The sequence below is a fragment of the Sphaerodactylus townsendi genome, linkage group LG02 (assembly GCF_021028975.2).
Source record: "Sphaerodactylus townsendi isolate TG3544 linkage group LG02, MPM_Stown_v2.3, whole genome shotgun sequence".
Lineage (NCBI taxonomy): Eukaryota > Metazoa > Chordata > Lepidosauria > Squamata > Sphaerodactylidae > Sphaerodactylus > Sphaerodactylus townsendi.
The window spans coordinates 162,922,262-162,946,363 of NC_059426.1; the positions used below are offsets into that span (position 1 = coordinate 162,922,262).

General features: G+C 43.5%; 1 protein-coding gene across 1 annotated transcript in view; it reads right to left on the minus strand.

The window, feature by feature from the left end:
- Window positions 1–24,102, minus strand: part of CDC42BPB (CDC42 binding protein kinase beta) — a 160,590-nt gene that overhangs the window by 86,226 nt on the left and 50,262 nt on the right. The window contains exons 2-4 of the mRNA XM_048484640.1: window positions 21,873–21,964; window positions 3,502–3,585; window positions 459–554 (exon numbers count right to left, since the gene is read on the minus strand). Of these exons, the coding sequence (XP_048340597.1) occupies window positions 459–554; window positions 3,502–3,585; window positions 21,873–21,964 (272 nt within the window). The remainder of the gene's footprint in view (window positions 1–458; window positions 555–3,501; window positions 3,586–21,872; window positions 21,965–24,102) is intronic.

Sequence of the window (24,102 nt, forward strand, 5' to 3'; positions counted from 1 at the left end):
AAGCTTGCAATGATTCTAAAGCCATAACAAATGCAATAAAAGTAAAGGCAGAGGGAGCTCACAAACTGGTTTGGCCACTACGAGATTTTTTTTTTTAGAGACGTCTTGTTCCAAGTGACACATGAAGCTGCAAAGCACAAAAGTAAATAGCAAAAGAATAAGATTTAATTGAACTGAATTCAATGCAATGAACGTTGAATTTCATTTAACTCAACTAATCATATTCACTCTAGCTCATTACACTCTAGGGCAGATCAACACACCTCGAAAGGAAAAAATTTTAAAAACCAAATTGTGTTTGAGTGATGCTGGGAATTTGTTCTTCCTCCAGAAGGAGGGAACAAGCACACGAGCACAGCAGCTAGCAACAATCTCACACTCTAAAATTTCTAAAGGACTCCAAGTGATAACGCCAGGGTTAAGGCCCAGTTCTTTGAAGGTTTGATGGTCACACATACCAAATAATTTTCATCCTGGAAGGCATAGTGCAACGTAGTAATCCACTGACAGTCTCCATTCACCAAAACATCTCTCTCTTCTCGGAAACAAGCTGTCTAAAAAAATGGAATGAGAAAGAGGAAATTTGTGAGTATTTTTTAACATGTTTCATGAAAAGATGGGACTGGATCCAAAGAACTGGGGATTAGGAGAATGCTGGCTCTTTGGAATACTAACGAGCAATAAAAGAGGAGTTTTCAGGCTTGTTCTTTGATAAATTGACAGTCCCAATTTATAATTATCAGAAAGCCCTCCAGCCTCCTATGGAAAAGAGAGGTTCATATGTGCCTCTTATCCCATTTCAACCTGCCAAATGATATGTGTGTGTGTGTGTGTGTGTGTGTGTGTGTGTGGTGTGTGTGTGTGTGTGTGTGTGTGTGTGTGTGTGTGTGTGTGTGTGTGTGTGTGTGTGTGTGTTTAGTGACGGCCAAGAATATACCAATTGTTGCAAAATGGCTAGGTGTATTTAGTAGTAATTTTTGGTAGACGCAGGAGGAAAACAAACCAGGGCTTGGATTCTACGCCTTTGTGGAGACCGACCCCTGCTGCAAAGTATACTTCCCCCTGGGCTAGGCATCTCCACTTCTACAGGAGCCACTTTTCAAAGACCCCCAATGAAACTAGCACAAGAGGGACACACCCCACAGTTCAGGACAGCCTCTGCAGTGGGCAGAGAGAAAGGCCCATGGAACAAAGGCACAGGATCCAAGCAAATGTTTTAAGTTGAATTCTGCCAAAAAGCTCTCTGAGATGAATCAATTGTGCTGGGGTTGGTAGATGGCATTCTTCCAGGATCCCATCAAGTACAGTAAAAAAATCTCATGAGAACTGGATTATCCCATGGTATATATTTCCCACCCTCCTCCAAATATGTACATAGTTTGTTCTTGAATCTTACGTACAATTTATAATAAAAATTATCCAAACAGATTTTGCCATTGCACACACAGCTTTGAGCAAAGTGACTATGGATCAGTGGAACTTTGCATGCAAGAAGGTCACAAGTTCAATTCCCGGCATCACCCCTTAAAAGAATTAGATAGTAGGTGATGGGGAAAGAACCAAAGGCACCTGGAGAGCTGTTGCCAAAGGAAACAACTCTAACCTTGGTATTCCATCCATCCATCCATCCATCCATCCATCCATCCATCCACCCACCCACCCACCCACAAACCCACCCACCCACCCACCCACCCACCCATCCATCCATCCATCCATCCATCCATCCATCCATCCATCCATCCATCCATCCATCCATCCATCCATCCATCCATCCATCCATCCATCCATCCATCCATCGGCTGCCTTTCCCCATATAGGCGCAAGGCAGAATACAACATCAGTCAACAGTCTATTAAATGATTTATTTAGTAAGTTAAACACTGGTCTTTTTAAGGTATGTAGATGATTTACTCTTTTATTTATATGTTATAAATATGGGGACACCATTGAAAGCCCACATTCAATCAGTGATCCATCAGCTACACTAGCTGCAGGTGGAGCACCGAATCAAGTTCAAGGTGCAGGTACTAACCCTCAAAGCCATAAGCGGTCTGAAACCGGCATATCTGCAGGACTGCTTCCTGCAGATATGTTCATTTTCTTCCCACTTCCAAATATACCCTCTGGAGAGTGCTAGACTCAGGAAATAACAGCTTCCTGAAGATCCTTGGCCCTAAAACAATCCAGCTGTTCTCAACCAGGCATTCCACCGAGGCCCAGCTGTTTCCATCTATCTCTCATGGGTATGTGCCGCTCCACTGTAGGTGTATTGTGACTGTCACCATCATTTAGTGGACTACCATCTGATATTTAGTGCATTTATCAAGTTTATTATATATTTTTTATTATTTTTAAAAATTAGGCTGTTTTAATTATAACTGAATTAATTATAGTATAAATTTTAGACCGTTACTTGGGTTTCCAACTTTATGGGTCTACGTATGCCGAAACATTTTATTATTATTATTATTGCTGATCTGTAAATCGCCCCAAGCCAGTCTTGGGAGGGGCAATTAAGAAATTTGAGAAATAAATAAAATAAATAAATAAACCAGAGTCAGCACTTTTTCAATCCTGGCCCGGTGGAACACTCTGCTGAACGAGACCAGGGCCCTGCAGAATCTAACTAAGTTCTACAGAGCCTGCACCATAGAGTTGTGCTGCCAGATCTATGGTTTAAGACAATAACAGTATTTCCGTCCCTCTTCTTTTCAATCCTTTGAAGTTTAGAGTGTTTTTTAACTCTGGCTTGTTATGTTACTTCTAGTATGGTATCATTTTGTTTTGGTTCTCACTGGTGTTGCTTACTGTTGATAGCTGGAAGCAATGCTGATATCCCAAACCTTGTTAAATGTGTTAGAAGGTTGCCATATTAGAAATTATTTTATACCTTCTTTTAATTGTATATTTATGGCTGTTCACCGCTCTGAGCTCATTTGTGGGGAGAGAGGAACATAAGCCAAACAAACAAACAAATAATATCATGTTTAACGAAGTATCAGCAGTACTCTAGCTTTCTCTTACTTTCACAAACAAGTTCTGACATTTTCTCCCCCAGTAAGCTGCTAAAAATCGCCCCACCTCCCAAAATTAACCTGCCTCCTTGAAGCCTCGATTATTCTTAGATGCACAAACATCCATTTCTCATATTGAACTATGGCTTTTTACATGTGGCTCTCTGTGACACGGCAAATGAAATCCGAAGCCTCCATGCAAGTCTTTGACTTGGTTCTACCGTAAACAAAAATCTGGCCAATATAATTCACGGTAAGAACTAGGGCAGACTGTCTGGTGAACGAATACGCAGTAATGCTGAGAACAACAGATGCCTCGAAGGGACTGTCAGACTGGATTGTATTAAAGCAGCTCACTTTAAAAAAAAAAGTGAAGCCCCTATTTGCCCATGCAGTAATTCTTTCTAATATGGCAGAAGTTCACTGCAATTTTCTTTAAAGCTATTTAAAAAAAAACAACAACCCGAGTTGGAAACACTGTACTTACCTCTGCCCTTTTAAGCATTTCCCATTTATTTAGAATTTTCATTGCATAAATGCGCTCTGTGCACTTCATTTTAACAACTGCAACCTAGAATATTAAAAAAACATTTTAACATTCCAAATGGAATACTAATTTCAGCAACTGCTGGTAAAGGAAACATTCAACCATAGGCACATTTGTTTACACGATGCCTGCTAGAATGAAACAAATAATTCAATATCCTATTGACCATAATTTTCATATTTAGTGACTAGTAAAGTGGGAAGCGTACATGGCTACTCAAAAAGACCTACAAAGAAGCTGAATGACTGGTCCAAATACTTCTCTGATCAAATAGATGGGGGAATGGAACTGAAACAGCATGAAGGCTTGGGCTGTGATTCCCAGTGATTCCGGCCGTGAAAGCCTTCCACAATAGCATGAAGGCTTTTTTTGTGAAGACGTATGGGAAAAGTTGTACTGTTTATCAAGAACAAGCAGAGTTTGTAGACTGTGCCTCTGGCCACTAACAAAACTTTAGCCAGGTCAGCCACCCAACCATCACCCTAGAAGAAACAAGTTAAGACACCAGCTGGAAATACAGATTAGCTATAAAATGCAAAAATATTTGTATCCTGAATACTGACATCAGATTCATACAGTTCATTACTGCAAGGTTAGTGAATGATCTTTCTACTTGCTTTCAAAAATACTAACCTATAAAGCCCTAAACGATTTCAGTCCTGGGTACTTGAGGGAGCACATTTTGCCCATATATTCCTGTCCAGCCACTCTGAGGTCGGAGTGGGACGTCTGCTATTTTGGGGATGGTTAAGGATGGGGAGTTTTAGTTTAGCATGTGTTATGGTTTTAGGAATGGTTTTATAGTGGTTCATTGTCATATTGAATACTTACTTACTAACTTACTTACTTTAAGGCCACCCATTCCCAAATGGTGGCGGTGTACAATAAAAAAATTACCATAAAAATTACCATAAAACATTTAATATAAATATTTAAAAACCAATAACACACAATAATTTAGCAAAACGTAAAGACTTAAAAACCAGGATGACGACTTCCCTATCTAGACCCACCGGAGGCCTTAGAAGAGCTTGAGGGTTTAGCCCGGCTGGCAAGATGGAAATGCCTGGTGGAACACCTCCGTCTTACAGGCCCTGCGGAACTCACCGAGGTCCTACAGGGCCCTGATCTCTGGAGGGAGCTTGTTCCACCAGGTCGGGGCCAGGACTGAAAAAGCCCTGGCCCTTGTTGAGGCCAGCCGGGCATCTTTTGGGCTGGGGACTCTCAGAAGGTGCACCTCCGACGAGTGGAGGGGCCTAGTCGGACAATATGGGAAGAGGTGGTCCCTCAGGTACATGGGTCCGAGACCGCTCAGGGCCTTAAAGGTTAAGACCAAAACCTGAAAGATGGCCCAGTACTCGATTGACAGCCAATGCAGCTTATAAAGGACAGGTGTAATATGGTCCCTGCTTGAAACCCCTGTCAGGAGACGAGTGGCTGCATGCTGCACGAGCTTCAATTTCTGGACCAAATTCAAGGGAAGGCCTGCGTAGAGCGAGTTACAATCATGCAGTCTAGAGGTGATCATTGTATGGATTACTGTGGCAAAGTCAGAACTGGAGAGATAAGGGGCCAACTGGCTTGCCTGTCGAAGATGGTAAAAGGCCGTCTGGGCGGTCCTAGAAATCTGGGCCTCCAGGGACAACTGTGAGTTCAGAATCACACCCAGACTGTGCACCAATGAGAATAGATGTACTTCCTCACTGGCCAGAACAGGCAAACCAAAATCAGCCGGCATACCCCCCGAATGAGGGTAAAGGGCAGGGGATACGTATAAATAATAAATAGATAATACTGATGAACTAACTGCTCCTGTTAGCACTGAGACTTTAAAAGCTAAGCTTATTGTACTCCTTTTGAACATGGTTTCAGGGTTGGAACAGTAGTTCCAGTTCCTAGGAGTCAGTATTAATTGTAAGAGGTTCAGTTTATATGGATTTGTGGACTGTGTGAATGATTGGCATACAAATCCAAAGCTATTAGTTAAAACCACTTCTTTATGTATTTATTTATTACATTTATAACCCATTCTCCTTGCCAAAGCAGATTCAGAGCAACATCCAATATTTCAATAAAAACACATACAATATAAACATTTACAATATAATTATGCCTTAGTACAGTGGTTCCCAACCTAGGGTACACAAGGTGCCCCCCCCCCTACAACTAGGTCCCAGCCCTGAACTCCTCGTGAAGTTCGGGGCAGGGGCATAGTTGAACATCTGCAAGTGGGGCTTGCCCCCCCTCCCTGAACTCCACATGAAGTTCAGGAGTGGACCCAGCTGTCTCACTCTGTCCCCACTCTCCACACAGGGAGTAGCATGGGCCCATTTAATGCGGTCCTTAGCTCACCTGGGTCCAGCTTTAGTTAAAGCTCAATCCAAGTCGCGCTGAGGCAGGATCAAATTGAGAATTGGGGGCCGGTCAGCTCTACCCTTGTACCATTGGCCTTGTGCCCCCCCCCCCGCCACAATTCTATCTGAACAGGCAAGCTGAGGCCAGTATCAAATGGGCCCACCCCCCTCCTGAGTTCTGCATGGAGATGAGATGGGAGGAGTGAGCTGGCTGGCCCCACTCCTGAACCCCTTTAGAAACTGGGGTGAAACACAGCTTGGGGGGTGGGGATGGCGCCCAGGGTAAGCCCTGCACTCTGTTTTATAAAGCTATGCCCCTGCCCTGAGGTGCGGCAGGTGCCAGGACTCAGTGTTTCTGGTAGGGTTCACAGCTGCCCGCACCTTCTGCCCACTCCGTTGTACTGCTTTTTCACTCATGCTCCCTGCAGCATTCACTACTCATTGCCTCTGGGAAAAGATCTGCAGGCAGTTGTGAACCTTTGCAGTGGGAGTACTTGTGAGAAGACAAGGAAAGGACAAACAAGTAGGTGGCAGGCATGCTTGTTTGAAGAAGGGCATGTAACCCTGGCAGTGAACTGAGGAGGGAATGAGGGTCTGGGAACTCTCAGCCTGGGGCTCCTCAAAACCTGGAACTGACCCTGACCAGGAATGTGGTAGCCTAGGAACTCAATGCAGGCCCCCACTTTAGGGTTTTCCCATCTGCCACCAAACACAGTCCCTGAACTCAAGCTCCTCTCTTCCTCCTTTAAGCACTTCTGATGCTTCCTAAGAGACATTTGCTTGTGGGAGGCTTTTCATGGTACCTCAGTGTATCAATTGCTGTTCAAGCTGAGGGGAAAGGGATTCAAGAAACTTCTCATTAAGTCAAGAAGAAAAGATTCAAAATCTATAGTTTTTGGTTTCGTTACTGATAGCATGATATAGTTGGTGTAGCTTTTCATTTTATAGTCTTCTTTGACAATTTTTATTCTTCAAATCCTCTTATCTTGCCTAATTTTGCTGTCCCTTTTGCAATCTCAGTCTTTTTTGCCATGGTCCCATTTATTAAAATTATTTCTTGCTGGTTAGTATAAATACTTGGGATCCCATTCAAAAATTATGTTCCAGTTCATACTTCAGAGCACTGTCACAAGGAATGACCAAAATATGCTGTCAAAAGCTATTTCTGCATCTAAAAACATTAATGCAGTTTAATCTATTTTTGTTCTCACATACTCCATAGTTATGTATCTAATATTGTGTATCTAATATAGGGCACAAATCCCACCTGATCTTCATGAATTATATTTTAGTCTGTCTGCCATGACCGTTGTAAAGATTTTATAATCCACATTTAACAACAAAATTGATCTGTACATTTGTGATGCTGTTGGGTCATTTCCTTCTTTATACAATAATGTAATATATGCTTCTTGCTGTGTAGGTGGGATATTTTCCTCTGTAGTATTTAATTGATTACCTTTTGGAGAGGTTCTGCTAGAATTTCTTCAAAGTATTCACAATATGTTACTGTTAGTCCATTGGGTCAATGTGCTTTACCCGCTTCAATTTTTAATAGCATGATTAATTTAAAATTATTCTATTTTTTCAGTATAAATTTCCCTTTCAATTTGTCTTCATTCAAATTGGTTTTTTGTTCCTGTTCTAACACTTAGTTCTGTCTGTCTCTTTAATAATTCTCTTTCCCCCCCCCTTTCTTGCATCTATTGACAACCCTCCCTCAAGACTGCACTGCTCAATATTTTGTGGTAAGTTCTATTGTATACCTTGGGTTGATTCTAAGTATTTGATCAATCTCAAGAAAATCTCCTCGTATCTTCATGAAAATTTGAAATAGTTCCCGAAATCTTTTTTCCTAGATTTAAATCTCCAAATTATTCTGGAATCTATTTTTTTTTTTTTTGCTTTTGAGACTCATCTCCACAACTGCTTTTTTTTTTGTCTGTTCTAAGGAACTTCCTTGAATTTGTAATGGGAGATCAATACCATTAGTTTATTTCTTGGACATCTTTTTTATTTTCTTTAATTTTCTGACATGTTTCCTGCAGGCCAGATGTTTTTCTCCTCTTTTTGTATGCCTTCTTCAATATTTTTCTGCATCCTTTGTTCAGTTTGTTGGAGTTGGGATGAGAGATTTTTGTTTATCTGATTCAAGACTACTGGAAGAGTCAGGAGTTGCTATATCAATATCTTCTCAAATGTGGTGTTTGAATCATGTTCTATACTAGTCAGTCTTTCTTAGTTGATCGAGTACTTGATGCCATCTTCTTTGATTTCCTTTTTTTAAAGATACCATACAATTTTTTTCCATATAACAAAACAGATGTACTATGTATTGTATTGATTGTGTATATATTTATTGTTAGCCGCCTTGAGCCGCTAGAGGGATGGCGGGATATAAATACAAGAAATAAATAATAAATAATAAATAAATACATATATTTTAGTTCCTTTACAACCAATCAATACATCATCTGCATTCACTTCACATTTAGTAAATATAAATTAAAATAATCAACATCTAAGATATGTATAGACATTTGTATAAGTCCTGTATATAAGGTTTATTATAATTGATAAATATTAATAGTTATTATTTAAAAGAGATTAAATAAATAAATAGTTCAATAATTGTAAAAAAATTGAATTTAATGGCAATAGCAGTTAATTCTGATCATATACAGAATTTGTATCTTGTAATAGAAAATATAAATTAAAATGTAATGTGAAAAAATACCAGCAGATAGCAGTAGAGATCTCTTTATACCAGTAATTTAAAAAAATTGTCATTAATAATTCCAATGAGTGAAACAGGTCCATAATTTTTTTGTTCCAATCAAATAATCTTTTCTAAAAGTTTTTAAATAGGGAAAAATTAAAATAAAATAAAAACTTTATAAATCTTCTTTGAGCTCTGGACTATAAATGATAATTATAAAATCGAAGAGTACTTCTAAACAAGGTGGCAATTTAGTTTAATTGGTCTAGATTCATCTTTCACAGATTATAAAAACAAATATCCAAAACTGCTGAGCTATTTAGCCTTTAAAAATTAATACTTGGATCCCATTTGTCACACTTAGTTAAAAATAAAAATTTAATGATTACTACATCATCAAATTGAAAGAACAAATAGTCACAATGGAAGGCAGAGAAATATCCAGACTTGAACAAATAGATCAGTAAATTAACTGAATATAGAGTATGGCAAAACTAGCATCTTATACACGTAATAAATTAATTTCGGAATTTCAAGAAAATTTGAACTTTTAAAAAACGCTGCAGCTAAAAATAAAAAATAAAAATTAAATTAAAAATCAAAAAGATTTGAGTTAATATAGGTTTATAATAAATAAATATTTTATTAGACATGAAGATATGTTAAAAAGACAGAGTAATGTATTTTTTAAAAAATGTAAATTCAGATTATAAACTCCATAGAAACTGTAAGCATGTAAAAATCTATGTTAGGGCTGGAAGTTGAGATGAAGAGGAATTCGGACTTATGAACTGACTAATGAAGCACTACAGAGCTCTTCTAAAATCCAGCTTGTGCCAAGCAGACTCCTTTGGACGAAAAGGTCTAAGATAGAAGAATGGAAGGGTGATCTCCTGTTGAATATAGAAGGCAGAGTTGATTTTGGTCTGAATGTTGGGTCTGTTCTTAACACAACCATGTCCTTGTGGAAGGTGTATACCGTATATACCGGCGTATAAGATGACTTTTTAATGTAGGAAAATTTTATCAAAAGTCGGGGGTCGTCTTATAGGCCGGGCATTCCCCACCCCCTTCTCGGACTTGCCACCGCCTGCAGCCAGCCCGGCGACGACGAGGACCCAGGGGCATTCCCCGCTCCTGCACCGGATGGGCCGGGGGACTCCCGTGGCGGAGGGAACCCCAGGGGACGGCCCCTCGACAGCGGAGCTTCCCTTGTCCTCTCCCCGGGCTTGCCGGGGAATGGGAACTCCTCTGGGGGTGACCCCCGTTGACAACCCCACGCCAGCGGGGATCAGCAGCCTGACAAGCCGGAAGTCCCGCGTGACGGCCAGCAACAAGGCAGAGGGGTTTTAGGGCAGCTGGGGGAAGGGGAGGGGATAAAAGGAGGAAAAGAGGAAGAGACGGGACGATGTGGTGGAAAGCAGGGAAAGGAGTGGGTGTTGTGGCTGAGAGGGAAGGCGTGTGGAGGACAGAGAGACGGGGAGAGGATTGGGAGAATGTGCGCAGAGTTGGTGAAGAGTGGGAGGGACTCAAAGGGGAGAGTGAGGGGGAGGGAGCTCAGGAGGCATCCTGCCCTCGTCGCACCTGGCCTCCAGCTGGGGTGGATCCCAGCGTTGCTGCCGTCGCCACAGCCCACTCTTCTACCCGGCCCCTTGACGATCGAGGCCAAGGCCACCCAGGGTGCCGCCGCCGCCACCACTCTGTCCCGCCCCCACGACGATTGGCCGGCCTCTGCCGAGGCCAAGGAAGGCCACCCGGGGTGCCGCTGCTGCTCTGTCCCGCCCCCACGACAATCGGCCGCCCTCTGCCGAGGCCAAGGAAGGCCATCCGGGGTGCCGCTGCCGCCAGGGCTCTGTCCCGCCCCCGCGATGATTGGCCTGCCTCTCCTGAGGCCGAGGCCACACAGGGTGTCACCGCTGCCTCTGCCACGGGGAAGTCTTATACAGCGAGTATGTGCCAAAATCTATATTTTAACTGGAAAAGTGGGGGGGGTGTCATCTTATACCCCCAGTCGTCTTATCTGCCGGTATATACTGTAGGTCCTGTCTCACCGAAAGTGCCTCAAGCTTGGAAACTCAACTTGCCGATGTCATGGCCACTAAAAATAGTGTCTTCATCGTGAGCCGCCTAAGTGGAATGTTCTGGATGGGCTCAAACGATAGATAATGTATGGGCTTGGATAGATAATGTATTGATCCTCCAGGTGGTAAATCTGTGGTTAAAAGGAGGATCCTTGATGGAAGCTCCTTGGAGGAAAGGGATGGCATGAGGGTGTCTAGTTATAGGGGTGTTGTCGAAGAATGGAAATACAGTGGCCACTCTGTAAGTGGCCACTCTGAGCTTTCTGTCCACTCCCTCTTGCAGGAACAACAAAACTATGTTGAGATCTGGTTGGCGGCTAGATTGGCATTTCCTTCTATGGCACTGGATGAAGGCCTTCCATGTGGAGTTATTTATCCTGGTGGTGGAAGACCTCCTGGACGCTAACATGGTGTAGCCTGTTAAGAGTCTGCCATGCTCAATTTCTACATGGCTAAATTCCATCAAGCTGGGTCTGAATGAAGGATTGGGCTCTGGTGGAGTAGGTCTAATGACACTGGTAGACGAAAAAGTGGTCCCACAGGCAGCTGCAACAGATTCATGGACGAGGGGCCAAAAGGGAGCTGCCTCCTGTTCCCTGATTTTTCTGAAACATTGGGAATAATGGGCAGAGAAAAGGCCTACACTAGATCTTGGCGGCCACTGAGATACAAGAGCATCAACAGTTGCAACTTGGTGATGATGATACTGCAACATGAACCATGGAGTCTGGTGATTGTCACCCAAGGCGAAGAGGTCCAATGTTAGTTTCCTGAATAGTTTGACTATCAGCAGAAAAACTCATCTGTTGAGAGACCACTCTCCCTCCTGTATAGAGGTCCTGCTGAGGCTATACAACTCCATGTTGTCCGCTCCCTTTATGTGGTTTGCTTGAAGAGATAACAAATTGAATTTGGCTCAAGAGAGAATCTGTATCTCTCTCACACTCACACACACACACCCCCTTTGTAAAGGCTAGATCAGGGGTGGGCAATTATTTTTTCCATGGGGCCGCATAAGAAACAGAAAATATTGTGGAGGGCCGGGCCAAAACGCAGGGGGGGCGAGGTGGTTTTGAAAGCCCACAGAAGCCGGCAGCCAAGGCAACCAGCTTCTGCGGGGCTTTCAAAGGCGCCTCACTCCCCAGCAGAGGTGTATCTATGCAAACTGGAGCCCGGGGACAAAACCTGAATTTGGCGCCCCCTCCCCCGGTATGGGCGGCCACCCTTCCCCACCACGACCAAACAATGATTTTTTGCACCACTGCACAAAACACCCCCCACCCCCAGCAAAACATACATGGCTCTCTCCCCACCAACTCTCTTTCCTAATTTTGTCCTTACACCAACCCTGTGAGGTAGGTTAGTCTGAGAAACAGCTGAGGTAGGCCTGAGAAACAGCTCCAAGCCAGTTCAAGGGAAAATTAACTTTTAAGCATGTAAATCTCTCACAAATCACCCCATCAGAAGATTTACCAAACAAATGTCAGCAATATCTCTCACAGATCACCCCCCGCCCCCAGCAAAACATACATGGCTCTCTCCCCACCAACTCTCTTTCCTAATTTTGTCCTTACACCAACCCTGTGAGGTAGGCTGGCCTGAGAAACAGCTCCAAGCCAGTGCAAGGGGAAATTAACTTTTAAGCATATAAATCTCTCACAAATCACCCCCATCTGAAGGTTTACCAAACAAATGCCAGCATCATCATCAGTTCTGTTGCTGCTGGGATCCAGCTCAGCTTCCCCTCTCCTGTGCCTATGGGAGCCAGGCACACTGGGTCAGAGGGAGGGGAGGCGGAGCGCCCCAGTCCTGCTCCTGGGAGCACTGTGGGATTTCTCCCCCGCCCCCTGGACACTCCAGGCTACCGTACATAGTGGGCGGGGCTACAACAGGCACTGGCAACAGTCGCTGCCTCAGTGCCTGGCTTGCTAAGGCCTACTGAATCAGCTTGTGCGCAGGGATGTTTTGGCGCTTCCCACGTGACCAAAATGGATGCGCCCGGGGACAAGAGGTACTGTCCCTAGGCAAAAACGCCTGTGCTCCCCAGCAAGGCAGGGGGGCCGGTCAGGGTCATCTGGCGGGCCGTATACGGCCCGCGGGCCGTATAATGCCCAGGTCTGGGCTAGATGGATTGGAACCCCCTTGATTGTTGATGTGGATCTTCGCAGATATATTGCCCATCCTGATCAAGACATCGATTGGGACAATTGTGGTTGGAAGTGCAAGAGAGTTAAATGAATGGCCCTGAACTCCAAGAGGTTGACAGGTAGCAGAGACTCCTCTGAAGTCCATTTCCTTGGATCAGAACTCCATTCAGGATTGCTCCACAGATGAAGAGACTGCCGTTGGTGAAGACTGTTGCTCCTCTTAGAGAGGTTTCTTGGGGAAGCTTCCTTAGGAGAGAGACAAGGAGCCTGGTGCCATCCAGGGAGTAGGGAAATTGGCTGGTGCAATCCAGTGTGGCTGGGGGTTGGGGACTTAGTTCCGCTGGCCCTCCCCATTATTTCCTCAGTCCATCTGACCTTTTTGGGTGGAAAGGCTTTGGCACTATTGTTCTCACGCTCAAAATAGCCACCACCAGGAGACACAGATGCTCCTCGCACTGAACCTCCGAAGCCTGTTCTAAGCAAGGCTTTTTGGCGCGAGCAGCCGGCTCCATTTCCAACAAGGCTAGGGCAGCCCAACCATGGACACTGCCCACCTCTGCTGCGATCTGTTCCGCTGAACTCACAGCCATGCAGTCCTCATTCTCGGAGATAAAACTGTTCTCATTGTTGCTCCCTACTTCGAGTGCAGTTTGAGCGGCTGTGACATGCTTTCCAAACTGCCTCTATTCACCAGCAATAGGGAAAGAAGTAGAGGAAAGAAGGGAGGAAGCACAGATAAGCAGAAGGTAATGGAGGAAGAAAGGCAAAGAGAATATAAAAGAAGGCTAGAAGAGATATTTCAGGCAAAGTATTGAAACAGCTTTTCGTAAAGAGCAGAACAACTAACTCTGACAAACTTCTTAAGGCAGGAACAAAACTGAAACTGAAGGGTGACTCCCCCTGGAACAGGAAACTAGAAGAAAAAAATAAATCCTGCCTCCCTGATTGGTCAGTGGGAATCACCCGACAAGATGTCATCCTCCTCAGGGGGAAGGTCTGGCATGCTTTGTTGTGTGGTGGAGGAATGCACAACCCGGCTATCATCTTTCTGTGGAACAGAGTGTAGCTCCAGAACGCAACTCTAGAAAACAACTTATACATGTTGTGAAGAGGCATTTTACTACCTGCAGGAGGAAGAATTCCTTTATATGCTGAGATTTTGCCTCCATCTCTGTCCCCTGGAGCATGCACTCTCACCTACCTAACATAAGAAAGAGTTTTGCTGCTACCCTCTCTTCAGTAGTGAAAGTATAGGACTACACAGTGGTGGGGATTCAGTAGGTTCGCACCACTTCGGCAGAACCAGTTGTTAAAATGGTGCTTGTAAACAACCAGTTGTCAAATCATTCAAATCTCACCACTGGAACCGGTTGTTAAATTATTTGAATCCCACCACTGGGGCTACACCTTTCATCAACACAAGTTTTAAAAATGGGTATTCGTTCAGGCAGTCATCAGTGTGCTTTGATTGCATAAGGCATTTTCATCAGCATCTCTTTCATGAAGGGACTATGCTGCTGTTTAGTGAATGGGCACTTCAGATATGATCTGCACGGTTCAGTAGCAATTTACTGATCATTGAAAAGCAGGCTGGCAAATGGCAGAGCAGTTATGTAGCTGCATTTATATCCACAGAATGGCTAGACTGATTAATTAGATTGAATTCATGACTCCGCTGTAGTAAAGCCCAGATGACGCCGACGTGTTCCCGTGCAGGAGTGATAGTGAACAGCTAAATTCAATGTTTCCCCTTACACTACTGCTCATAACTGTTTCTATATCAGTTTAAAAGAACCGTGACAAACCAAACTCTTTTTTTGCTGCCTTATGATGAACCACACAGTTTTAAAGGCAAGAAATGTTCAGAGGTAGTTTGCCATTGCCTGCCTCTGTGTGGGCTGAGAGAGTTCTGAGAGAACTGTGACTGGCCCAAGGTCACCCAGCAGGCCATGTGGAGGAGTGGAGAAACAACATCGTTCTTCAGAATAGAGTCTGCTACTCCTAACCACTACACCACACCTTTATTCTTTATTCTGTACTTGCCAAGCACAGGTACAGTATTTAAAACAGAAAATGAAATTTTAGTATTGTACATGATCACCGCTGCAAGAATTTTACATGCTAAAGAATGGAAATTCCTGAAAATACCAACAATAAAGGTCTGGATATATAAATATAAGTTTCCGCAGGACCTGCAAGGCGGACCTATTCCGCCAGGCATTTGGTCAGCCGGGCCGAGGATAACACTCAATACCGTCTGGGCCTCCTGTGGGTGCAAGGGAGGAGTGGAGAGGTGGGAGGGTATATCGCCATCAGCTTTTATGAAATGGTTCTGATTTTTATTACTTTTACTGCTGTTAGTTTTAAATTGCTTAACTTATTATACATGATTTTAGCTTATTAGATTGCATATTTTATCTGTTGTACACCACCCTGAGCCCTTTGGGGGAGGGCAGTTTAAAAATGCAATAAATAAATAAAATATAAATTAATTGATTGATTGATTGATTGATTGATTGATTGATTGATTAATTAATTAATTTGTGGTCCAGACTAATTTGGCAGCCAATGGCTCCCTGGCGTCTCCACACGCTTATGAAAGACATCAAGTTTTTGATGGAATCAAACATGAGCCGTGTATTTCTTTTCACCACCCTGCCCTTTTGGTGAGACATGGTGAACTGCCAAAATGCCACACAGCAAGCAACATAATTCAAATCCCACCCCCACCTCCCAGCTAAAATATGAGAATACTGATGGATGGAATCCATTTTGAAGAATGAGTTATAGGTCACACAAGTGTGTTTTAATGGTGAAATCAGGCTCTGTTTCTTGGTTTTATGAATTCTCTTACAGCCATGTTCTCCAATTATTTTGAGTCTGGATTTTAGAAGAACAACAAAATCATATAATAAACTGAAAATTAGCCTCAGAACCCCATTTATGAGCAAGCATTCTGAGTGTGTGGCAGGGACCCTGACCATCTGTAATAAATGCTATGGAATATTCCAAAAACATGGTTTATTTTCGCTTTTAAAATATAAATGCATATTAATTCCAGCCTTTTAGCCAAGCTTATTTAATTAACTTCGCTTGATAGTGCAAACATCATTCAAATGTTTACTTTAAAAAGTACCAAGTGTGTTTTTAATTAGATTGTTCAGTATTTTTAATAAAGCATAATATATGTGTTTTGTTACGTTTCAAAGCACTCACTTGTAGGGACTGTTTTTTGTAAAAAAAGCCTCCAAAATACTACTCAGACTGAAGGCTTTTCTGATAAACTAACATTATTTAGTGTTCAATAGAATGCAGATGTTAAGACAGCTACCCAGCTTAAACATTAAACTAAAGCAAGACAGTGCTGCTTTCCTGGTGTTAGGGACAGAATATTAGCACAGGGGCTTCTTCAATATTACTATTACAAATTCCATAAGATCAAGTAGAAACTGAGTTCCCTGGATCATGGAAAGCAAATCAGAAATGTATTGTCGACAGCCCGGAAACCACACAGCACCCAAAATCAGAAATGCCTGACAAACTATCAAAAGTGCTAACACTGGTAAACACTGGATTTACACAGAGAAACAAGAAAACACAATTTTTAGGATGGAGGACAACAGAATTGCATTGTACTGCTGGCAGGTGCTAGCTACGGCGTGGCTGGACAGACCAGCGTCCAGGCAGGCAGCAAGTGAGGTGTAGTCAAGACAGGCCGGAGTCAGGGCAGGCGACAGGCAAAAGTACAGTCCAAAATAGTCCAGAGTCAGGGCAAGAAGCAGGCAAGGGCATGGTCAAGGCAGTCCGAAGTCAAGGCACAGGCAGGAGATCAGACAGGCTCAGAGCTGGAGGTCAGAGGAAGATCAGGCACATGGAACTTACCAGGAAGTACACTCTTTGCACCCAGGCAGAGACAAACCCAAGATGGAGTTTATATAGAAAGTCCTGACTCATAAGGCTGGGATTCTGCAAGAGTTCAATTCTCCTCAGATACAGATGCCTCCATCTCGCAGAGCCTACTGTCAGAGCTTGCAGTAATGCGAGCACCTCTCCTTTGACTCTGCAGCTGCAGCCTCTGTCTTTGCCTCCTTTGAGCAGCTGGCTCATAACTTGATTCTTCTTTGGCTCCTGATGGCTCTCCCAGCTGCATGGCATCAGACTCTGCCTGAGTTTGCAAGGTAGGGTTTGGAACTGGCTCTGCTGCCTTCATTTCCTCATGAGAAGCCAGCTCTGAATGCACAGTGTCTTCAGGGTCTACATCAGAGTCCTCAGTGCCCAGGGGCTGGCTCACAACACATATTCTAGTCCCCCATTTATTCACACAGGAAGCTGTTGATACTATCTAAGTTGAAAATGTAGATATAAGCACATTTGCCATACTCAAGCCATAGGAAGGCCAGAATGGTGTAGTTAAGTGTCAGACTAGCCTGTTGGGTAACTTGGGCCAGTTACTTACTCTCAGATTAATTTAATTTACAGCGTTATTGAGAGGATAAAATGGAGGAGATGAGAACAATGTCCTAAGATGAGCAAAGCCGGAAGCAACAGAGAACAGAATTCTGGAACAGAATTCTCTGTCTCACTGGAAGCATTACAATTTAAGATGAAACCTAGAAAAGGAAATTTGTACTGATCAAACGTATTTTATTTTTGTTCATTCAGTCTGTCTCAATAATGCACTGTAGAATTATGTGCCCCAGGAATATAGTGGTTGCTAGGATTCCATTAAATAGGAGCCAATAAGTTAATTTTTCCTCCTTTAACCCCAAAGATTCATTTACAAGTAGTCACAGTCATTTCTTCTCCAAAGGCTGGCTCGTAACTGCAGCCAAGTAATGTATGTGAGTAACAGAGAAAGAAGTTACTTCCTTGTTCACCAATTCAGTCTCAAACTTGCACAGTCCTACTCATAAATAGCAGGAAGCCGCTACCAGAGGCGTAGCTACCATGGGGACACCCGGGGACAAGTGCCCCGGGCGCCACCTTGTGGTGGGCGCAAAAATTGCAGGTTCGTTAGTGGCTTTTTCTATTTTTCAGGGTTTTCCCCATTTTTGGCCTGCAGGGGGCGCAGTTTTTAGGCTAGCTGCACCAAACTTTCAGACTATTGTCAGGTGACTCTCCTGATGATACCAGCCAAGTTTGGTGCAGTTTGGTTCAGGGGGTCCAAAGCTATGGACCCCCAAAATGGGTGACCCCATACTCCATTATTTCCAATGGGAGCTAATAGTAAACGGGGCTACCATTTTGGGGGGTCCATAACTTTGGATCCCCTGAATCAAACTTCACTAAACCTGGGTGGTATCATAAGGATAGTCTCCTGCTGATACCTCCCAGGTTCGGTGCAGTTTGGTTCAGGGGGGTCCAAAGCTATGGACCCCCAAAAAGGGGGGCCCCATCCTCCATTGTTTCCAATGGGAGCTAATGGTAGATGGGGCTACCCTTTTGAGGGTCCATAACTTTGGGCTTCCTAAACCAAACTTCACTAAACCTGGGTGGTTTAATCAGGAGAGTCTTCTGAAGATAGCCTAAAAGTTTGATACTGTTAGCTTAAACATTGCTCCCCTGACAGGCACCCTCAAATTTTCCCCAGGTTCTCTCTTTAAATCCACCTCCTTTGGAGTGGATTTAAAGGGAGAATCTGGGCTCCCTAGATTTAAAAAAACATTAAAGGTATTGTTGAAGGCTTTCAAAAACCAGATTCAACTCGTAGTTGTGAGTTTTACAGGCTGTGTAGCCGTGGTCTGATAGATATTGTTCCTAACATTTCGCCTGCATCTGTGGCTGGCATCTTCAGAAGTGTATCACAGAGAGAAGTCTATTATAAGAGAAGGCTGGACACAGTGTATACTAGACCTCTCTCTGTGTTTTTCCTCTGAAACTACCAGCCACAGATGTAGGTTAAACATTAGGAACAAGATACACCAGACCACGACCACACAGCCCAGAAAACCCACAATAACCAACATTGAAAATGATGCTGTTTGGGGTGGGGAATCTACCCTGAAACAGCATCACTTTCAATGTTGTTTAAACTAGGGAGCCCAGAGTATCCCCTTAAGGTGGATTTAAAAGGAGAATCTGGGCTCTGTAGTTTAAACAACATTAAAAGTGATGCTGTTTCAGGGTGGATTCCCCGCCTTCAAAAAATAGCATCACTTTCAATGTTGTTTAAACTAGGGAGCCCTGGGTGTGTTCAGATTTTTGTGTTGGGCCATGTTCTATAATGCAATGGTGACTTTGAGATGACCTGGTGCAAAAAATGTTGTTTGGTCGTGGTGGGGGAGGGATGCTGCCCAAATGGGGGGCGCAAAACTCAGATTTTGCCCCGGGCTCCATTTACCCTAGCTACACCCCTGGCCGCTACACATATTCCTCAACACTTGTGACCCAGATTTAACCTGGGAACCCAGGCTGCAGGCAACACAAATGTCACAACAGGTATCACTACAGGTTTATTGTTCAACCATGACAAAGTGTGCACCATAAATTCACAGCATATTAGGCATCAAAACTCCATAGTCTAGGAAGCTAATTTTACAAATTCTCCTAAAACAGAAATATGCACATGCTCAGTCCAGCAACATACAATGTGATGGCTCACATCAACAAAAATAAGAACGCTTTATTCAAATCAATCAGTGCCATTGGTGGAGGGGGGGTCAGATAATGGCTTTGAAACGGAAGGAAATGAAGGGATCTCCATCAATAAAACAGGACTTCTTTACCTCCCTACTACAGCTGCAGCCCAAAATGATCCTGGAAATGTTATTCCTGCACACTCTGAAACCTATCCCTGAGGTAGGACTAGAATCAATGCAAAACAGTACCTACCAGTCTCAGTCCCAAAGGGCGATCCAGAAGAATACTATGACTGGTGGAATTAAAAGCTGCTAAGAGGTCAAGGAGCATTAACAGGGTCAAACTTCCGCTCACTGACCAGGGCAAGCAAGACCATATCAGTCCCTTAACCAGGCCAGAAACCAGACTGAAACAGATCCAAACCATCTGCTTCATTCAGGAATCTCTGGCCAGCCACACACCTCCCAGGCACCTAATGCATTAGCAGAAATTTACTGCAGGATCTGAGGCCCCTTCCGCACACGCAAAATAATGCGTTTTCAAACCACTTTCACAACTGCTTGCAAGTGGATTTTGCTATTCCGCAAAGCTTCAAAGAGCACTGAAAGCAGTTTGAAAGTGCATTATTCTGCATGTGCGGAATGAGCCTAAGAATCTACCCTAGCTTTATAAAACAAAATAAAAGAAGAGAAAAATACCATTCTTTAGGTCACCAGTGGGCACCAGAGGAGAAACCACAAAGAGTAGGAAAGCCCTTCTCTGGGCCACTAGAAGCTATTACCCTGACCACTAGAAATATATAAATGAAAGCAGATGTGTCGAATATGCCATGAACAGCAGGGCCTCTATTTAGTGTCTGGGAATATAACAAAATTATTATTTACATGTGAGTGACACACTAGACTTGGGGGAGAGGATCCTACCTGTACCCTACTTGTCCTCAGGACTAGCCATTTGCCAGCCACTGTTACTGCTCTCCCTTACCCACCGAGTTCAGGTACTGTAGGGATATAAAGGCTGCAAATCTTTCCAGCTCAGAAGGGATTGTACAGACACTGAGACCAGATTCACTTCTTTTTGAAACGGGACACCATCATGTAAATGCTAATCTCCCCATTAATCTTGTGCATCAGGGGCCATTTCGTGTTGGAGAGTCAGTGAACCGGAAGAGAACATGTGAATGAGAAGATGCTTGAAATATTCATGATGAGTGAGGTGATGACTTCTGCTGGGAAGAGGAAGATATGTATGATTGTAGGGCACATGCTTTTTGTTGGCAGTGATTTATAGTTATCATATGGGTTAAAATCATTGGGGCTGATGGGAATTGTAGTCCATGAACATCTGGAGTGCCATAGGTTGGTCACCCTGCATAGGGTTTTCAAGGTAAGAGACATTCAAATGTGCTTGCCATTGCCTGCTCTGTTTCATGACCCTGGTATTCCTTGGAGGTCTCCTATCTAAACACTTGCAACAGTTGGCTCTGCTTAGCTGCTGAGATCTGACAAGATCAGGCTAGCCAGGTCAAGGCCCCATTTATAAATACGATGCACCAAATACAGGGTGTGTAGGTACACAATCAGAACTCCTTCCCATGCAAAAGCTACTCCAAACGCTGCCAAGAAAGCATTCTCTGAAACTCTGGGGAACTTCAAAAGCAGTTCAGATACATTGCAAGGAATTACACTACCGGAGAAGGGTGTAGAGGTGAGCATCCTTGGAAGGAACCTAAAGGAATTTGGTAGCTAGCAGATCCAGAGTATCATGGATTCTTGCAGCATGCAGAGACCTCTTGGGATACACACTACTATTTGTAAAGTGCCGTGTCTGATAAAGCAGAAGCACTTGCCAAGCCCTGCTCTGTTTTAAGAGAGCGCCTCCTTTATCCAAATACTTGTCACAGTACAGTGCATGATTGAAGAGGCTCTTAAGAACATTTATTCCATCCTCATGCATCACAGAAGGATCCATTTCTTTTAGACTTCAGATCATGTCTCCGTGTCTTAAATACATCCCCACCATTTCTATGGATATAACATTCAAAGATAACAGCCGAATTAGCAAACACTGTATCACTGACAATATAGATAATGGCTAAAACAGAATCCTTCTTTCCATATAATACTCCCACCAGTAAAAGCTAATGTTTTCCCAGGTTTCTAAAGATTTGGAAGAGTTTACCAGTCAATATAAGCAACGTGTCACTGTGGCTCTGCCTGCGTTCCTTCATTATACACATATTATTCTGGCCCCCAAATCGATTTCCCTCTATGACAATCACAAAGTACTTAGATTCCAGAAAGATGGCTTTGTTTACCCTGCGGTCCTTTAAAGACCAATTACTTCATCAAGGCCAAACTGCTTGAGGACCAGATCTCATTTCATCAGATTAGGTAAAGCAACTAATGTTGAGTTAAAAAAAATATCTTACCTCACCAAATGCTCCTCTGCCAATGACTTTTATAATTTCAAAGTCATCCCGATGTAGTTGCATTTCCTTCACCAACTGTGTAAATGGTTTTGCTGTCAAAAATAAAGGAGAAAACACAAATTATTAGTTTAGCCTTGCAAAAAATGGGTCATTGGCAAGCTGATCACACGTCAATGTGTTGCCAAAAACAAAGAAAACCATACCCTATTTCCAAAAGTTCCCCCCATCTGGTCACCTTGATACATTTCTAACTTGACACAGGGGCTTTTTATGAGGCCTATGCTAGGTTTAGTCTCTAATGCAGGGGTCTGCAACCTGCGGCTCTCCAGATGTTCATGGACTACAATTCCCATCAACCCCTGCCAGCATGGCCAATGGCAGGGGCTGATGGGAATTGTAGTCCATGAACATCTGGAGAGCCGCAGGTTGCAGACTTCTGCTCTAATGAATGAGAAACAATGTCAAAACAATGAGATGAAGTCAATGAAGAAATATGGGAGAAGAGGCTACAGAGAATGAACTTACTGTTGTTTGTGTGATAAAATTATGAAGAAGATATAATGGGGGAGGGGGGAAACAAATGTATTGTTTGATAATGTATGATGAAGATACTTATATAAAATGGAAAATTCAAATGATACAATAAATCTTTTTTTAAAAAAAACAATGAGACGACCGCTTTGTACAGTAGCGTTCTGAAAATATACTGCTCCAGCTATCTCTCTTCTCCCCACCCTCCCCACTCCCTTTTTCTTCCCCAGGGAAAAATGTCCAGGTTTCTAATTGCAGGAGTCTGCAACCTGTGGCTCTCCAGATGTTCACGGACTACAATTCCCATCAGCCCCTGCCACCATGGCCAATTGGCTGTGGTGGCAGGGGCTGATGGGAACTGTAGTCCACGAACATCTGGAGAGCCACAGATTGCAGACCCCTGAATTAGGCTTTAAAGTTTCTACTTAGGATCAGCCACTGGAGACTTCTGAGCCAAGCCGGATAGGCCCCGACCCCATTGTGAGGAAGGAATGATTCCCTCAAAAACTGCAAAGATACAAGTTGCAGGAAGCCCAGAGGAGAGCGAGGTGTGGGCCTAGCACCGCTGCCTTCCATTCCCTCCTTCAAAACTGGTTTCTGTCTGGGATTTCACATTTTCTGTCTTTCAAAATGAAGCCAGTTTTACAAAATGTGGCCTAAGTGGGATAACTGATCATTTCCACTGGAAATGTTAAGCAAGTGGAATAAGCCTGCCCTCCCACACCGTAAAAATAGTCTCAAAGGTACGGTGAAATTTGAGCCTGGGTGTGGCAAAGGAATCAGCAGCTCACCCAACAAGACCGGCACATTGTGTTTGCCCTGTCAAAGTCCTCTTTGCGGTTTGCGGGCCAACAACTGAAGAGCAGTCGTCACAACTCGGTGGACAAAAAAACCTGATCAGCTTAAGACTGAACAAGTTGTGCCACTAATAAGCCAACAGGAACAACAGAAGGTACTGTAGCTCAGTAAATAAGCAAGACAGTGTTTGAGGAAGGCGCATCAAGTATCAACAGTGGCTTCTATAATGGTGGCATCTGGCAAGAAACATGTTTGTGCTGCCAGCTAATGTGCAAGGGCCCAGCAACAAATGCCACATGAGCACATTGCCATGTTTGCTGGCTTAGCCCCTCACAGCATACTTCTGTAGCGCAAGCAACATGGGGCAATATGGCACGTTGGTCCCTTTCCCTCGATCTTCTAAATCAGGGGTCTGCAACCTGCGGCTCCCCAGATGTTCATGGACTACAATTCCCATCAGCCCGATTTAGAAGATTTTCAGCCAGTGCAATTGTGCAACAAACATCCAGTGCTTAACTGATGGGATTTGTAGTCCATGAACATCTGGAGAGCTGCAGGTTGCAGTCCTCTGTTCTAAATCTTAAAGTAATACAAATTTTAAAACTCAAGCAAGAGGAAATGGGGAAGGCCAGATCAATGGGGGGACCCTTCCCCTTTTAAAAATCAGGTTCCCTACGGACATTTTTGTACTTCTCTCTCTAGTACACTGTGACAGTTGACAGTATATGTCAACAGAAGATGCCTGGAATATAACCACTGTTCATAAACATCTGTAGGACATGGCATATGTATGCGTGTGAAAGCATTACAAATGTTACCCTCCATTCACATTTAATTGTATTGCAATTCTTTCTGCAAATAGGACTTTTTCTTCTGTTACTTGTTCTCCTGCATGTGTTGA